General features: G+C 41.9%; 1 protein-coding gene across 4 annotated transcripts in view; it reads right to left on the bottom strand.

The window, feature by feature from the left end:
- SPOCD1 (SPOC domain containing 1) overlaps positions 1-17,705 on the bottom strand; it is a 114,869-nt gene that overhangs the window by 28,843 nt on the left and 68,321 nt on the right. For all 4 annotated transcript variants that reach the window (XM_072136614.1, XM_072136611.1, XM_072136612.1 and 1 more), the window contains exon 12: positions 17,590-17,679. In XM_072136614.1, coding sequence (XP_071992715.1) covers positions 17,590-17,679 — 90 coding nt within the window. The remainder of the gene's footprint in view (positions 1-17,589; positions 17,680-17,705) is intronic.

Genomic DNA, 17,705 nt, shown 5'->3' with positions numbered 1-17,705 from the left:
TCATTATAGGAGTAGTGGTGTATTTCATATATATATGGCTGATGTATGTATAGATGAGAAAAGTGTATTAATGTGGAATGTTAATGTAGCAAGTTGTATATGTACAGTATATATGTATATGTAGTAAGTTGTATGTATATATATGTACAGATAGAATGTGTTGCGTATTTATGTGCTTTTAGTGTAAATACTATTTAATTTATGGGGGACACTTATCACTGCTTCTATGCCAGTTTCTGGGGTAGAAACACTGAAATAATCACAATTTTTGCAGTGGTAAGCAATCACAACCCGGTGTCTTGTATTGTTACATTACAAGACACTGGGTTCTGGTTACCGATTACATGCATATACATGATCTGATCAATGCCTGCCCCTGTACACTACTGCTGCGTTTGTAAACACAGCGCTAGTGTTAAGTTGCGTATGTAAATTCAGTGGGCTGAATATAGAAGGAGATCAGGGCTAGGATTTTTTTTTGGGGGGGGGGGGGCAGCATTTCAGTTTTCGCCTCAGGCAGCAAAGAAGCTAGATTCGGCCCTGCTTGGGATAGACTGGACATCGATATATATGTACCTGATGACATAATTCACACTGTTGAGCCTTGTCTAGCTAGATTGGTGTTGATAGGACAACGTTATAGGTATATATATCCCACAGAGTTTACGGGTGTATTTGTACATGGCAGAATCGATTGCCCATGTGATATGATATGAGAACACGGACATCTTTCCGAACATGGGTAATTAAATATGTGTCACACAACTGTGTAACTTATGCCTCATATGACATCTGCTGTGTATAAATATTACAAAATCACCCTATGATTTTTAAGCAGGGCAAGATGTGGCTAGAAAAAGTGAGCAAGACATCAATGTATACAGAAAAATCTGTATTAGAGAAATACTTACTTTGTTTCTATTCTAGCCGGATTGTGCATCCAGAAGTTGGGGAGGAGTGCTCCATTACTTAGCCCCGCCCTGCTTGTCTCGTGATTGGTTACCGTACCTGAACCAATGGGCATTGGTGGTAACGTCACTAGGGGGTTGGTTATCTCTGCTTTATACCAGAGAATGACCATGTATGGCAGAAAAAGAGAGGGCAGAGAGGTGTGTTATATGAGTGGTAGACATGAGTGGAGATATCAATCACTAGTCACACTGTCTACTGCTCCCTATGCTTCACCTATTCTGATGCTTGTGACAATTCAGTGTGTTAACAAAACTGATACCAATACGCTTAGCCATTATTGCTCAGGCATTAGAATAGAGGGTCGAAGGTCATTATTTTAACGAAGATTATGTTTTGTGTGCACTAAGAATTCAGTTCCTTTTAACCCCTTAATGACCGCCCTATCGGCTTTTTACGGCGGTCATTAAGGGTACTTCTTCTGACGCGTACGCCTTTCTACGGCAGCGCGTCAGAAGAAGATTTCGGGACACCGGGTCTCGCTGGTGCCGATGTCGGGCTGTGATCTTACAGCCCAGACCCGGCACTAACTCCAATCCCGGGTGTTTAACCCCTTACACGCCGCGGTCAGCAATGTCCCGCGTGGATCGGACCCCCCCCCCGGTGTGCTTACCGGGGGATCCGATCCCTCCTGCCGCAGCCCCAGGTTCCGACGAGTGACCTGGGGCTTCCAGCTCCTCTACCCGCCGGGTTCTGCCTTCCTGGCAGGACCCGGCTGTAAGTAACTGAGCATGCGCAGCATGCTCAGTTACTTTCACTATACACTGCAATACAAGTGTATTGCAGTGTAAAGGCTTGAATAAGCGATCGAACGATCGCTTGTTCAAGCCAAGAAGTAGAAAATGTAAAAAAGTAAAAAAAAAAAATGAAATCATTTTATTATATAATTAAATAAATAAATAAAATAAAAGTCCCATAATCTCCCCAGTAACACATAAAATGCAAATAAAGTATATAAAACACAAAAACACGTACATATTTGGTATCACCGCGTACGTATCAATCTGTACAATAAATCTAAATCAATCTTGAACCCGCTCGGTGAACGACGTAAAAAAAAAAACCTCGAAAAACTTCCCGTAATATACAATTTTTCATCAAACACCATCACAAAAAATGTTCTAAAAAGTGATCAAAAAAAGTTACGTTCCCTAATATGATACGACTGAGAAGAACAACGATTTTCACAAAAAATAAGCCCTCAACCAGATCTGACAACAGAAAAATACAGAAGTTATGGCCCTAAAAAGTTGTCAATAGTAAAAACAATGCGATCGTAGTGAACCAGAGAATAAAGATAAAATATTACTTTTACGTTACGGTGAGCGGGGGGGAAAAAAAGTGCTAAAAATCCAAAATAAAAATTGATGATTTTTTTTGTGTCCCCCTTGAAATAGTTAATAAAATCTCATGAATAAGCTATAGACCCCCAAAATGAATTATCTATACATTGCATCTCATCCTGTAAAAAATAAGCCCTCATATGTTTGCATTACCAAAAAAAAAAAAATTTATAGGTTGTACAATGTGACAATACAAATCTGCTGTGAATGGCGCCTCGGCCGTGCGCCCATACAGAAGTTTACCACCACATATGGGGTATCAGTACACTCGGGAGGAATTGGGCATCAAGCGTTGCAGTGCATTTCATCATTTAATTTATTCTGAAACTGTCAGTTTGGCCTAAATGAATGTATTTTCCAAAAAAATTCCATAGTTTCTAAATCGCAGGTCCATATTGTTTTAACCCATATGAAACACTTAAAGGGTTAATGGACTTAATAGAAGTTGTTTTACATACGTTGAGGGGTGAACTTTCTATAGTGGGGTAATTTATGGGGTTTTACTATTATTTAGGCCTTTCAAAGTCACTTGAAAGCTGAGTTGTCCCTCAAAATGTGAGTTTTGGCAATTTTCATGAAAATGAGAAAAATCGCACCTAAAGTTCTGCGCCTCATAACATCCAAGAAAAATGAGAGGATGCATAAAATATCATCTCAACATAACGCAGACATTCCGTAAATGTTAATTATCAAGCTTTTTGGGTAGTTTTACTTCCTGTCTGGAAAGCAGAACATTTCAAACGTGGAAAATGAAGAATTTTTACAAACTTTTGCCAAATTTTCACTTTTTTTCACAACGAATCACAAAACTTATCACTTAAATTTTGTAACTAACATGAAGTACAATGTATCACGAGAAAACATTCTCAAAATCACCAGGATATGTTAAAGCGTTCCGAAGTTATAACCAATTATCGTGAGACATGTCAGATTTGAAAAATCGAGTCTGGTCATTAAGCTGAAAACTAGTGTCGGTGATAAGGGGTTAATACGCCAATTAAATGTTACATTTAAGATTATCTTTTCTATCCGTATTTCGTCAGTGAGTCCCTAATCTGCATCAACTTTCTTGAGGCCAAACCCAATATATCAATCCACAACACCCACATTTTTTTTATTTTGGCAACACACTTTTGGCACTGATTGGTTGCCATGACAGTACACAACCTTTGTATGCACAGAATAATGCTATATACCGTATTTTCTGGACTATAAGACGCACTTTTTTTCCCCAGAAAATGGGGAAAAAACAGTGGTGCGTCTTATAGTCCGGATGTAGCCTTTGCAGGAGGGAATGGAGGGCACCTGGCTGCGCTCTGCCAGCCGATGCTGGCAGTAAGCGCAGCCCTTCACAGTGAAGCGCAGCGGCTGTACTGAGTGCCGCTGCGCTCCTCTCCTCCTCTCAGCCCTCCACTGCTGGAGGGAATGGATAGCAGCACCCCTGCGCTCTGCCGTCCTCAGGGCACCGATATAAATGATCATTATGACAGCAGTGGAGAGAGAGAGGGGGGAGGAGAAAATCACTGACTCTGTCTGGCCAATCCCCACTCGGCTTGTAAGTAGCCCGGGAGGCTCAGAGTGAAAACAGAAGATGAAGGCTGCCGCACTGTGTGAAGAGGAGCCGAGCCTGTACAGCGCTGCAGTGTCTGACCTGTAACTTCTCTCCCAGCACAGGATCAGATAAGTGATTAGTGCACCCTTCCCCCGGTCTCTGCTCTCACAGTCTTAACCACTTGTTGCCTGGTATGTAGTGGCTGCTGTCCCCCTGGTAGATTGTAAGCTCTTGTGAGCATTGTACAAGCACTGTCATCTCCTGTGTCCTCCTCCTCATAGATTGTAAGCTCTTGTGGCCATTGTACAAGGACTGTCACCTCCTGTGTCCCCCTCCTCATAGATTGTAAGCTCTGGGGACCATTGTACAAGCACTGTCATCTCCTGTGTCCTCCTCCTCATAGATTGTCAGCTCTTGTGGCCATTGTACAAGTCCTGTGTCCTCTCATCCTCCTCATAGATTGTAAGCTCTTGTGGCCATTGTACAAGCACTGTCATCCCCTGTGGCCTCCTCCTCCTCATATATTGTAAGCTCTTGTGGCCATTGTACAAGCACTGTCATCCCTGTGGCCTCCTCCTCCTCATAGATTGTAAGCTCTTGTGGCCATTGTACAAGCACTGTCATCTCCTGTGTCCTCTTCCTCCTCATAGATTGTAAGCTCTTGTGGCCATTGTACAAGCATTGTCACCGCCAGTGCCCATCCTCCTCATAGATTGTAAGCTCCTGTGTCCATTGTACAAGCACTGTCATCTCCTGTGCCCACCCTCCTCATAGATTGTAAGCTCTTGTGACCATTGTACAAGCACTGTCACCTCCTGTGTCCACTCCTCCTCATAGATTGTAAGCTCTTGTGGCCATTGTGCAAGCACTGTCATCTCCTGTGTCCTCTTCCTCATTGATTGTAAGCTCTTGTGACCAGTGTCACATATACTCATACCTATACAGCCCTGGTAACTCTTGAGACCCCCTGACTACGTGCCAGCATAATTCTATCTAGATAGGCTGCTCGCCCCTGCCCCTCTCCAAAGAGAAACTAGGCTGCACTGCACCGCCCAGTTACTTTACTGTCACTTTATAAAATATTTTAGCATACTATTTTGGGAAAAAACATTTTTCTTATTTTTCCTCCTCTAAAACCTAGGTGCGTCTTATGGTCCAGTGCGTCTTATAGTCCGAAAAATACGGTAGTTATATTGCAGCATACAGTATAAACATTCACACCCTTTGTTTTTATACACCCTATTGGGGGGAGCTAGAAAATTAGAATTAGAAAACCATGTATTGATGTGAGAAAAAAATATTTAAGTTACAATAGAAGTCAAACTAAAAATTAAAATAATACCCATTTGTCTAAAATATATGAACAAAAGTGGACACATGTAAGAAATGGCTGCTCTATGAAAATCTAAAAATCAATATCACTTTCAGTAAAAGCTGTAATTGGGAAAAAAAAGAATGTCCAAATCAACATTTTTTGGTAGGAACGATAAGACCATCTAGGGTCAATGTACCCCAGAGGGTCTAAAAAAATTGTAAAAAAAAAAGCTTCAAAAATGGTAGCAATGAAAACGTTGGCTCATTTCGAAAAAAAATTACCCTTAACACACCTCCTTACACCAAACTATGAAAAAGTTATTAGCGTCAGAAGATGGCAAAAATGTTTCTTTCCTTTTTCCTACACCTTCGTTTAATTTTTGAAAATGTATTAAAACACAATAAAACCTGTATAAATTTGGTATCACCGCGATTGTACCGAACCAATAAAATAATAAAATAGAGGTGTTATTTGGAGCACACGGTGAAAGTCGTAAAAACTGAGCCCACAAGAACATTGCGCAAACATGTTTTTTTTTCCCAATTTTTCCACAAGAAATGAGCAAAAAAAAAAAAACACGTCCTTAAGGGATTAACATACCCTTTTTTCATGACACAATGGGGCTTTGCGCTGCATTTTAAACAGAATTTGCACGCTCTTTCAGCTGAAAAAGGCTTGCACAGGTATTTGACCCCTTAACGACAAGTGACCAGGAGCGGATTGGCCATATGACCCACCGGGGAAAATCCCTGTGGGCCGGTCTGCGACTGCTGGGGCTGGTGGAAAAATTAAAAAAAACATGTACTATATACTCGAGTATAAGCCGACCCGAGTATAAGCCAAGGCCCCTAATTTTAACACAAAAACCTGGGAAAAACTATTGACTCGAGTATAGCCGAGGGTGGGAAATGCATTGGTCACAGCCCTCCCGGAATATAGTCTGCCCCCAGTATACAGCCAGAAGCCTCTTGCCCCAAGTATAAATCCAGCCCTTTGCCCACAGTATATGTCTATCAGCCCCTCTCCCCAGTATATAGCCTGCTTCCACTGCCCCCCCCAAGTACATAGCCTGCAACCCCTGCCCCCCACTATATAGCCTGCAGCCTCTGCCCCCAAGTGTATAGTCATCAGCCCCTGCACCACCAGTATATAGCCTGCTCGCCCTGTCCCCCCAGTATATAGTCACTAGCCCCTGCGTTCCCAGTATATTGCCTGCTTTTCCTGCCCCCCCCCAGTAGATAGCCTGCAGCCCCTGCCCACCCAGTGTCTAGCTTGCAGCCCCTGCTCCCCCAGAATATAGACATCATCCCTTGTCCCCCCAGTATATAGCCACTAGCCCCGGCCTTCCCAGTATATAGCCTGCTTTTCCTGCCCCCCAGTATATAGCCTGCAGCCCCTGCCCACCAAGTATCTAGCTTGCAGCCCCTGCTCCCCCAGTATATAGCCTGCTTCTCCTGACCCTAGTATATAGACATCAGCCCTTGACCCCCCAATATATAGCCACTATCCCCCCAGTACATGGCTTGCTTTCCCTGCCCCCCCCCCTCAGTATATAGCCTGTTCCCCTGCCGCCCAGTATATAGCCATCAGACCATGCCCCCCCAAGTATACAGCCAGCAGCCCCTGCCCCAAAGTATATAGCCTGCTTCTCCTGCCCTTAGTATATAGCCATCTGAACCTGCCCCCCCAGTATACAGCCACCAGCCCCAGCACCCCCAGTATACAGCCTGCTTTCCCTGCCACCTCAGTATATAGCATGCTTCTCCTGTCCCTAGTATATAACCATCAGCCCCTGCGCCCCCAGTATATAGCCTGCTTTTCCTTCCCCCCCAGTATATAGCCAGCAGCCCCTGCCCCACCCCAGAGTATATAGCCGACTTCCCCTGCCCCTAGTATATAGCCATCAGCTATTGATCAGTATTGAAGCAGTGGCGACGGACCCGTTAGGAGGTAACAGAAATAGAATCCTTATGCAGCACGAAAGTAGATGTATAATTAGGTTTAATGCCATGGGTTCTTTGGGCCTTAATGATAGAAATGACTTCAGCGTTTTTCTATAACGCATGTGCCCATACCCGTCCTATCCAATGCTACAGTCCGCTCTCGTACGAGCTCTTTTGTGCTACCCTTACAATAGCTTATGTACTAGCGTTCCTTCATTTACAGTCGTATTTTTATATGCATCCTGTATTTTGTTTTTAAACTTTGACGCTTTTTAATATTTGTTGTTTATGCACTTATCTCTTATCTGATTGTGTTCACATTGTCTCCTTGACGACACCCACCTGCTTCGCTGCATATATTTGGCGCGTCGCAGGTGGATGACGTAAACGGCTTGAAGATGCGCTAGTAAGCGCGAAACGGCCCGTCGCCGCATGGCTCCAGCGTCCCCCCTGTACTATCACGTCTGCTGAATAAAGAAAGTTGTTCCACAGATTCGGTGAGTGCCGCCTTACTTTGTTTGCTTATATATAGCCATCAGCCGCTGCCCCCACCCCTGCTACTCCGAAAAAAAGTGTACTCACCATCAGACGCCCCTCCGGCAGTTCCTCTTTTATACATCGATGCATCGGCTCAGTGCTGGTGCGCGGTCCGCTGTACGCACCAACGGGCACGCACACATTAGTGCAGGGTACGGCTGACGTCATGATGCGCCTTGCAGCGCGCCAACACAGAGCCGATGCCGGAGCATCAATGTATAGAGGAGGACCTGCCCGAGGGGTGTCGGAAGGTAAGTAACCTTTTTTTAATAGACTCGAGCTGAATTAGGTGTTTTTTCAGCAGTTTTTTTCTAGCCTCCATGCAACTCAAATTAGGGGTGTTCCGGCACTCGGTCCGAATGAGCGCCGTATTTAACATGCAAATTGTGTTGCACGCCCTATGTTAAAGGTGCACCAAAAAAAGAGTTGGTGAACTCTGTCGGCCAGTGCAGGGAAGCAATAGATTCAGGGTTTCTGGTACAAGTTCTTAATGCATGTGTCGCAGCCAGAATTATACACGGAAAGACCTCTTTTAGTGAAGTTCCCGTCTTTCTAAGTAAATTGTAATTTATGGCAGCTGAAAAATGTGGGTAATATCTTTTGCAAAATTTAAATTCGGGAAAATTTTTTGTAAGATAGGAGGCTTATAACTACCTATACAAGTGATTTTTCAGATTCCTGTGAAAATCGCCAAAATCTATGTTTTGAGGGACTAGAAAAGTTTAAAATAAGGTCAAAATAAGGACATCCCTCTTGTCCTTATACTTCACCAACAGCTTTTTTTATGGCAATGAGCTCTTATGTCCCCCTTTCTTAATAGTTGCCTTATCAGGGTGTTAGGGAGTCCTCCGTGCTTTTTGCATACAGTAGAGCAAGCTACAGTGCCCTGTAAATGAGGGACTTTTCAGATTCCTGTGAAAATCGCCAAAATCTATGTTTTGAGGGACTAGAAAAGTTTAATGTGTCTTTGAGAGACCTACATGAGAGAAAACCCCTTTAATTACCCTTCAATTTGATAAACTGTACCCTTCAAAGAAACTTGTTAATCCTTTAATTGTTTCACTGCAGTTAAAATAAAATCTGGTACAATTTTGACATTTAAATTTTTTTTTTTTTAATTTGGCTCAATGAATACATTTTTCACGTTTCAGTGGAAAAAAATACAAAAATGCTCCACAAATTTTGAGGCCTAATTTCTCCCGAGTCTTCCAATACCTCATATGTTATGGTAAACTGCTGTACTGGCATACAGCAGGGCATAGAAAGGAAGGAGCGCTAACGGGCTGTCGCAGAGCTTGAATACCTTTCTCTTACCATGATACATTTGAAGGACCCTGAGATAGTTGAATAGCAGAAACACCAAAAAAAAGATTACATTTTGGAATCTAAACCCTTCACAGATTTTAAAAAGGTGTATAATAAGTATTTGGACCCCACAGGTGCTCAAAACTTCACTTTTTCCCCATTTTGTTTGGTGTCCACTAGGAGCAAAAGGGGAAAATTGCACGATAGAATAGGTTAAACAATTTCTGTACACCGAAACGCCCCACATGTGGATATAAACTTCTGTAGAGACACACAACAGGACTTGGAAAGGAAGAATCGCTGTTTGGCTTTGTGAATGCAATTTGGACCAAAAAGATTTTCAGTGGCCATGATGCATTTGGAGAACCCCTAAAGTACCATTACATTGAAAATTAGCCAAAAAGGAGCCCATTTTGGAAACTAAATCATTTACAGATTTTATCAAAGTGTGTAATGAGTATTTGTACTCCATGGGTGTCCAAAAACTTGGGCTGAAAAGGAATAATATGTTACTGAAAAATTTTATTTTTCCCCATTTTTGGAGGAAAATGCACTATAGAATTTGTTCAAAAATGTCTCCTGTACACAGAAATGCCCCACAGGTGGATATAAACTTCTGTAGGGACACACAGCAGGCCATGATGCATTTGTAGAACCCCTAGTACCATTACAGTGAAAGCCCACAAACAAGGACCCCATTTTGGAAACTACACCCTCCACAGATCAAGGTGTATAATGAGAATTTGGACCACCCAGGTGTTCAAATATTTGGGTTTTTCCTCGTCCTCCTGTTTGGGGTACCTTCCCGGGGATATGTTGCCATGGTACAATATGGGGGACATCAGAGGTACTGGGTCCTTCTGGCTGACCAAATAAGAGGGCTTTGATCACTGCCACTTGAAAGTGAAGAAATGATACAGCATGACCTGCCCATTGATATAGCACATAGGAATTATACACTGCCATCTGCTCGATCCAGCTTCAGCACCTGATCTGAAAGATCTACCCCACCCATGTAGTTATTGTAGACCAGGATGCCATCTGGCTTTAGGGCAGTTGGGTGGTGCCTCATACAGGTGCTGGTGTCTCTTTGAATTGTGGTCAAAATAAGGACATCCCTCTTGTCCTTATACTTCACCAACAGCTTTTTTTATGGCAATGAGCTCTTATGTCCCCCTTTCTTAATAGTTGCCTTAGCAGGGTGTTAGGGAGTCCTCCGTGCTTTTTGCATACAGTAGAGCAAGCTACAGTGCCCTGTAAATGAGGGACTTGAAGAGTAGACTACAGGTATAATAGTTATATAGGGGGGCTAAATTGTATGTCTTTTCCCTCATAAAACCCTAAACCTGTGGGTGTACCCTGTGGTACTCTCACACAGCTTGTGCATTTTAATTCCATACATTGCCCTCTTGCTGGACAGACATTGACATATTCTTAGTCTTCCTTTAAAATGTACAGGTGATTTGTCTACACAAATCAATTTTTTGGGGTATAGGCCTCAAGAAATTTAGTGGTCAAGTGATCGAGCACTGGCCTAATTTTGTGAACATGGTCTCATGGTAAGTCGTTATGAGCGACTCATTACTGTGGCGTAAATTGGAGTAATATATATAAATATCAGAACTCCAATACTGCCTTATCTTAAGGGCATTGTCAAAAAACCTAAGTAGCCCAAAACATCATCATTTCTACCGTAACCACAGGGGCGCACCTAGCAAATGATGATGTTGGGTTTTTTGCCAAAAACTGTTGGGTATATAAATTTGTTTGTGCCACCATTATATTTACAAGATCCTCAGCTAAATAGACTTTGAAAAAGTCAATTTCTGTGAGGCCTTCTGTCTCAAAATGAATTCCAGAGTTTTCCACAAATGCAGGAATTATCAGGGGGTGGGATACATGTAGGGTCACTTGGGGGGAAAATCCGTCAACCATTTCCTTGGAGCAACTTCTGGGGGGCTGCTCATCATCGGATGAGGAGAAATAAAGGAATGGGGCATCCTCCCCTTCTGAATCAGTGTCGAAGTCAAGGAAGGCATATACCTCCTCTGCTGAAAACTATCTTCTGGATGAATGGGCCATTTTTTATTGGGAGGGGATGTGTAAATGTTGTGCTTCAGCACATGTAAAAACATACACAAATAAGTTTGGGTATGTTGTGATTGAACATGTATATGTGAACCAATAACAGCTTAGTTTTATTTTAAACCTAAAAAAAGATGGCTTGTGTACTTTCAAAAAATGTTACTACAGGTAAAAAAAAAACTTATTCACTGACTTGTCACAGTTGGCTCAGTTGTCACAGCACATACATATAATAGCTTGTGAAAAAAAATACAGTATAAAATGTTACTGTAGTTAAAAAAAGTTACTTTTATTGATCTATGCCAAAAAAAGATACGTCATTATAATTGGTGAATGGGAGAATAGGATGAATACAGTGATATTGGCGAAGCGATACGCATCAGTTGCTCTAGGTAGGGGTATTGAATTAGACAAAATCTGGTCTCTTTGGATTAATAGATACTATTTATCCTGTGTATGAACAGAAGGAAGCAGGAGTATGAAATTGTATTTATTTATTTTTTTCTTTCTCCTGCATGGACATGAGGGAGGGCGTGGGTGCATTTATAATGTCTTTTTTATCATCTGGATGGAGTAACAGAAAATAATTTTGTATTTATATGAGATTGATATGCAATCTTTTGTATGTGAAAAAGATTTATAAATAAAAAACAAAGCCCAACAGAAACTGGTGCAACAACTTTTTTTGTCACTTCCACTGGATTTGGATTATTTTTCAGCTTCACAATGTATAACAGCACAATAGATAACAAACCCTCACATACATCTGTAGATAGAAATATAAAAAAGATATGGCTTTTAAATGCAGGAAGTGAGAAATGCAAAGATGGTAAAGGGTGTAGTCCTTAAGGGGTTAAAGAGAAATTAATTGATAGTTAAACATCCCTCCTCAGTTAACATAACCATAGCTTGACTCCAGAAATATCTTAAGAATTTCACAAGAAGATAAAAGGATCCTTTCAGGATCACACACTGTAAGTGCCATAAGCATTTAGCTATTGATAATCTACACAGGCAATGCTCTAAAGATCAGATAACTTTGTGATTTCAACATGAAGTCTGCAAATGTACACTAAAAATGAGGAGTGTAGAAAGATAAATAAGAAATGTTTGTGCCAAGAAAGATAAGGAAAAAAATTAGAAACAACAGGGTTATGAATCAACTTGTTCTTTTATCAACACAAGACAATCCATTGTACAATTTTACTGGTAGACATGGAGCAATTACAGTAATATGGATCTAATCCAACACTGTTTACATCAAAGATCACTCTTGTTAATGGAAATACAAATATAAATCTAAACTTTTCTATGCCATGAATTTTCTCCTTATTTTATACTTGTTGACACAGATTTATGCTGGCCATAAATATTAGCTGTTTATTGGCTAAAGCCACCAAATTTGTGGGAGCCAGCCAACCACTTGACCGTGTAAACAAACATACACACAAGTTAATATTTCCCTCTGTTTTGTTGTGAATTCAACCCCATTATAGAGGTATTCTCATCTTACATTGACCCATTCACAACTGCCATACGGCTATATACGTCCTACTTGCATGTGCCTCGTGCAGAAAGAACATTTATAAACGTCTTAACAGTGACAAACTTCAAACAGCTATATCTCCTGAACCCTGGCACGTAGAAGCATAGAAACATAGGAGGTGATTTTGTCATAAGTCTCTTATTGCAAAACTGTTCTAGTTGCCGATGGCAACCAATCAGAGCTCAGCTTTCATTTTCCCACAGCTGTTTATAAAATTAAAGCTAAGCTCTGATTGGTTTCCATGGGCAACTAGAAACTTGATGATAAATCTCTCCCATAATTTGTATGTCATTTTAAACAGAAGAATCTCTCTTTAATATGATGTATGGATTGAGTAAGGATGCCTAACAGAACAAGAGATATCCACCCTTAAAGTTGTACTTAAAAAAAAAAAATTATATACAGCTTTCTATTCCCGATTGTAACTTTAAGAATGTCCGGTTGTCTTAAGCACTCATACACAATCCACATACGCTAGTAAAGCTTAGACTCTTCTGACACCAGAATTGTGTTTATAGGTGCATGGGTTCAGGAGATATAGGTGCAACATCATCCACTGGGGACTAGCCTTTTCTTGAGACCTGGAGGCAGCCCGGGCCCAGAATACTGGAGTGGCTGGCTATTGCGGCCTTTGGCACGTTGTGGTCACGGTGCTTAGTATGGGGACCAGAGGGCTGTCCCACAGCCTGGCAGGTCTACAGCAGGTGGTGTGTGCAAGAAATATGGAAGGAGAGGCTGATGCAGTGGTTTCTTCCTGGGGCAACCCCTAAGGTGTTTATAGGTGATGGACAGGAAAGCCCGTGGTGGTAAGCAGCCTGGATCCAGGGATCAGGTGGAGGCAACGTTGTGCAAATAAACTTCTTTTTTCAACAGCATGCAACGGCCAAACACGATAACAGCAGATTCTTTATTCTGGAATGGTCATGGAGAGCTGGTCCGCAGGAAAGGTGCACGCAGCCTAATAGTAGATGCAGGCTGGGCTGGTTCAGATGGAATTGATACAAGTGGTGGAAGCTGGAGTTCTGGGCTTAAATCTCCATACTTGGCCTTTGTGCCAGGTAGTAGGCCTTCGGTACTATAAATTCCTGGGATTAATGGCCGTGGCAGCACTGAAGGTGTGCTGCTCACTCAGGCTCCTGACTGAGACCATATGCTTAAGACTGGAACTGAAGACAGACAGACTGACTATTTGCTTCCGCCCAGCAGGGGTTTATATATTCCCCTGGTCAGGTGGTAGCACCTCTCCAATGACCTTCCAGCTTGTGTAACAGAAAAACCATTGGATAATTACATACACCAGTTAACTGTTGCCTTGCCAGGCATTATCTACAGCTGCAATTACACAAGTTCTCCTAGCATTATCTTCTGAATGAGTTGTGCAGGCTCACCAGCTAGATCCTGACATGGAGACTGCGCTATTCGTAACTACCACCTTGCCTATGCGTTGGCAGGGCTGTTGCATAGGCGTTTGAAGTGTGCCCCCCTAAAGCCTGTCAGCTGAGGGCAAAATATATAAGAAACTGCAGGACACTTTGTAGAAGTACATCCACCCTCTGCATCTGTAGCTAAACCTTGGAAAGGGTGATGGAATAATGATGTACATATTTAGAACATATTTTGGTAAAAGTTACTACTTATATAAAAACTTTAATTGGAACAATGACAAAAAAGCTTATTTTATCACATTTGTAGTCAATTATTGTTAAATTTTATAACGAGAAAAACATGTAATTAATAAAACTATCCTACCAAGTTAAAGTCTCACACAGAGGTCGCATTAACGCCTCACCACGCGTCACAGATGCACAGTGAGCCGTCACCTCCCCACCCCAAAAATAATTGGCAGCGTAAAAGTGCACTTGCCAATTATTCCCTGTAGCGAACAGGTTGAACGATCCGGAGCATGCTGCAAAAGAGGGAAATTTCAGTAGTAGGAATACAGTGTGCGCTGGACCACTCCACAGGACACGTGATTCAGTGATCCGTGTCAGTGGCACAGAGCAAGAGCGCAGGCCCAGGGTAGACATATGAACAGCGGAGCAGCTGACCCTCATCCTTTTCCTCACACTGCAGGCCAAGGCCAGTGTCTGTGTGATCCAAGCTGAGCTGGACCACAGCGGGAGCGGCTATAGGTGTGAGCCCACACTGAACTAAATGTATAGTGTATATGCAGACAGTGCACTGAATGTGTATTGAGTGTGCTGTGTATGTGCCAAATGTACTGAGTGTGCAGTGTATGTACCACGTGTACGGAGTGTGCAGGCCCTACACACAGGTAGTGTATTCCCATGCTGTGCCATCTGGACAGCCTGATCCTTTACTGTGACAAAGGTCTGATATCATCAATCCCCTGTCACAACAGCCCCCAAACACAGCGTTCATACTGAGCACTGTGCCTACACTGCTATGACATCACTGGGATTCCCCAAAAGGGTTTAGATGCATGCAGAGAAGATGCAATGTGCATCCCCCTGCATGTCTGTACACAGATCACTGATACTATGGGATGTTACCATAAGATCATTATTATATGTGATCTGTATAATAGAACAGTCCCTAAAAACACATAAAAATTACAAACACAAATAAAATAAAATAAAAAAATTAAAGCATTTACCCCTTACTGACGCGTGCCGTAATAGTACAGCGCATGTCTGGTCCCGGTGCATGGAGAGGGCTCACGGGCTGAGCCCTCTCCATAGTCGGTAAGTCCTACCTGTAAATTGCAGCAAAGATTTACCGGTAGCACCACCGATCGCAGGTGTTATCTCGCTGATCGCCACACGCACAGCTGCTGGGCGCCGCCATCTTTCCGAAGATGACCCCATTACGTCATTGGGGAGCAGCAATCCGTCGCCATGACAGCCTCGTTTAACCCATTCATTACATGGACAACTAGTGGATGTGGCTGTTAACTTCGAAACAGTGTTGGGAGCAATTGAAGCGAGATCCGTTTATGAAACCCGGATTCATCATTACACACCAGAAACTAAGCAACAATCAAAACAATGGATTTCTCCCGGTGAATCTGCTCCAAAGAAGGCGAAGACGGTTCCATCGGCCAGAAAGACGTTTTTTTGAGATGTGAATGGCGTCATCTTCGTGGTTTTTTTTAGAAAAAGGAAGAACGATCACTGGACAATATACTACAGTGAGTTATTGGGCCGCTTCAACAAAAAATTGAAGGAGACATGGCCACATTTGGCGAAAAAGAAGGTTCTGTTTCAGCACGATAATGCACCAGCACATTCATCCGGATTTGTCGCCCCCAAACTGCATGAATTGTGTTATGAATTGCTGCCGCACCCACCGTATTCACCCGATCTTGCTTCTTGCGACCTTTTCTTGTTACCTAACATGAATAAATGGCTCGAAGGAACTTAGCTCTTGGGGAAGTAATCGCTGGGACAGAGGCGTATTTTGGAGAGTTCGAAAAATCAAATATTTTTTTTTTTTAAATGGTGTTTTCATTTCTAACACGGGTACTTATTGAAGCACCCAGACATATCGTCATTTAAAGACGCACATAGCAGAATGTCCAAAAGTGACCTGGACATTTAAGCACCAATGACCATCGGTCATGAAGCGGTTAAAACAGTAAATAAGGTACTCTCGTCTTACATTAAAACAGTAAAAAAAATCCTCTGAGAAATCAATACTAATTGGTTTTGGTACAGTATTGTGTGCCCTTCACTACATTTCTGTACACAATGGTGCCATATGGCCTTAGTTTGCCATCCTTTCAATTTACAATGATCTTTCCTGGGCCATCTCTAAAGTTAATCTCTGTTATGTGTTATATGCACTGTACCACTGTCTACCTGTACAAAACACACTGTCCATGGAAGCATCACTCAAATTGTGAAAAAGAAACTTTTATTTACCTTTCGTCAGATGTACAATACAACATTTCAACTGCTCCAGGGAGACATTATAAAGGCTACTGAGTCAAGTGTTAAAGGAAGTGTGCACCCACCAATTTTGAGCCCCCAAAATGTTGTCATGCTGCTCCTGCAACTGGTTTCTTTGGTTATCTACCTGTACTGTGTACCTACTGTATCTAGCTGAATTCCAAGTGAGGTATCACATCTGAATTGTATATAGCATACTGCTAGAAAGGAAAGAATTATTAGCTTAGAAAAGCAGCTTAGCCAAAATGGATGCCCCGTCCATTGGGATATAAAGAAGATTTAATAATATATACAATCAAAATATAAATATAGATTGGATAAAGAACCTATTTTATCAAATGCTGTACTTTTACTTTAAAGGAAACCTACCATGAGGAATCTACCATAAGCTGTGGATCTGATGGTAAATTCCTCCTTCCTGCCTCTGCCCTAATCTGTAATGTAATATTCCTCGAACCCAACCTTGCTTGTTAAAAACTTTAGTATTTTAGTCATATGTAAATTAACTGCAGAGGCTACTAGGGCATGTACTGGGAGCTAAGACACACACCAGTAGCCTCTGCAGGTAATTTACATACTACTAAAATATAGTTTTTAACAAGTTAGGTTAGGTTGTAGGATTATTAAATTACAGATCAGTGCAGAGGCAGGCAGAAGGTCTACCTCTGATAGTAGATTCTTCGCAGTAGGTTTCCTTTAACTGGACCCAGTCACATAGAACCCCCTTCATTGGACTCATCTGGTAAATGCCGATCAACTGTTTCTAAGCAAAGAAAAGTCAAAATACATGATGAGTTACACTGAATCTGTTCTCACAAATCTATACATCAATTTGCTCAGTACCCCTTGACTCCATAAGAGGAGGAGGGCTCAACAATGGTGATAGGTTCCCCTTAATTTGAAGTGTAAAAGAAATTAACGATTGCTAAGCATTAAAAAAGAAAGATATCAGACAGACTAATTCTTCTGTGTATAACTTATGTAGTGTGAGAAATGTAAGACAGTGCCCGTTAATGCCTCTCAGAAGTTGGTATAAAAGTTTGCTTTTTTTTTATTACTTTTAGTTTGTAAAATGTTTACTACCTTAGTGCATGCAGGCCAGATGAGATCCATATATTCCCAGACAGATTCCTGAAGGATGAAGCCTTTACTTGTGATCACCTTTGGTAATTCCTGGTTAATATGAATAAAGAAAAGCT

This window comes from Engystomops pustulosus, chromosome 2, assembly GCF_040894005.1.
Source record: "Engystomops pustulosus chromosome 2, aEngPut4.maternal, whole genome shotgun sequence".
Taxonomy (NCBI): domain Eukaryota; kingdom Metazoa; phylum Chordata; class Amphibia; order Anura; family Leptodactylidae; genus Engystomops; species Engystomops pustulosus.
This window is presented reverse-complemented; position numbering and strand designations above follow the sequence as displayed.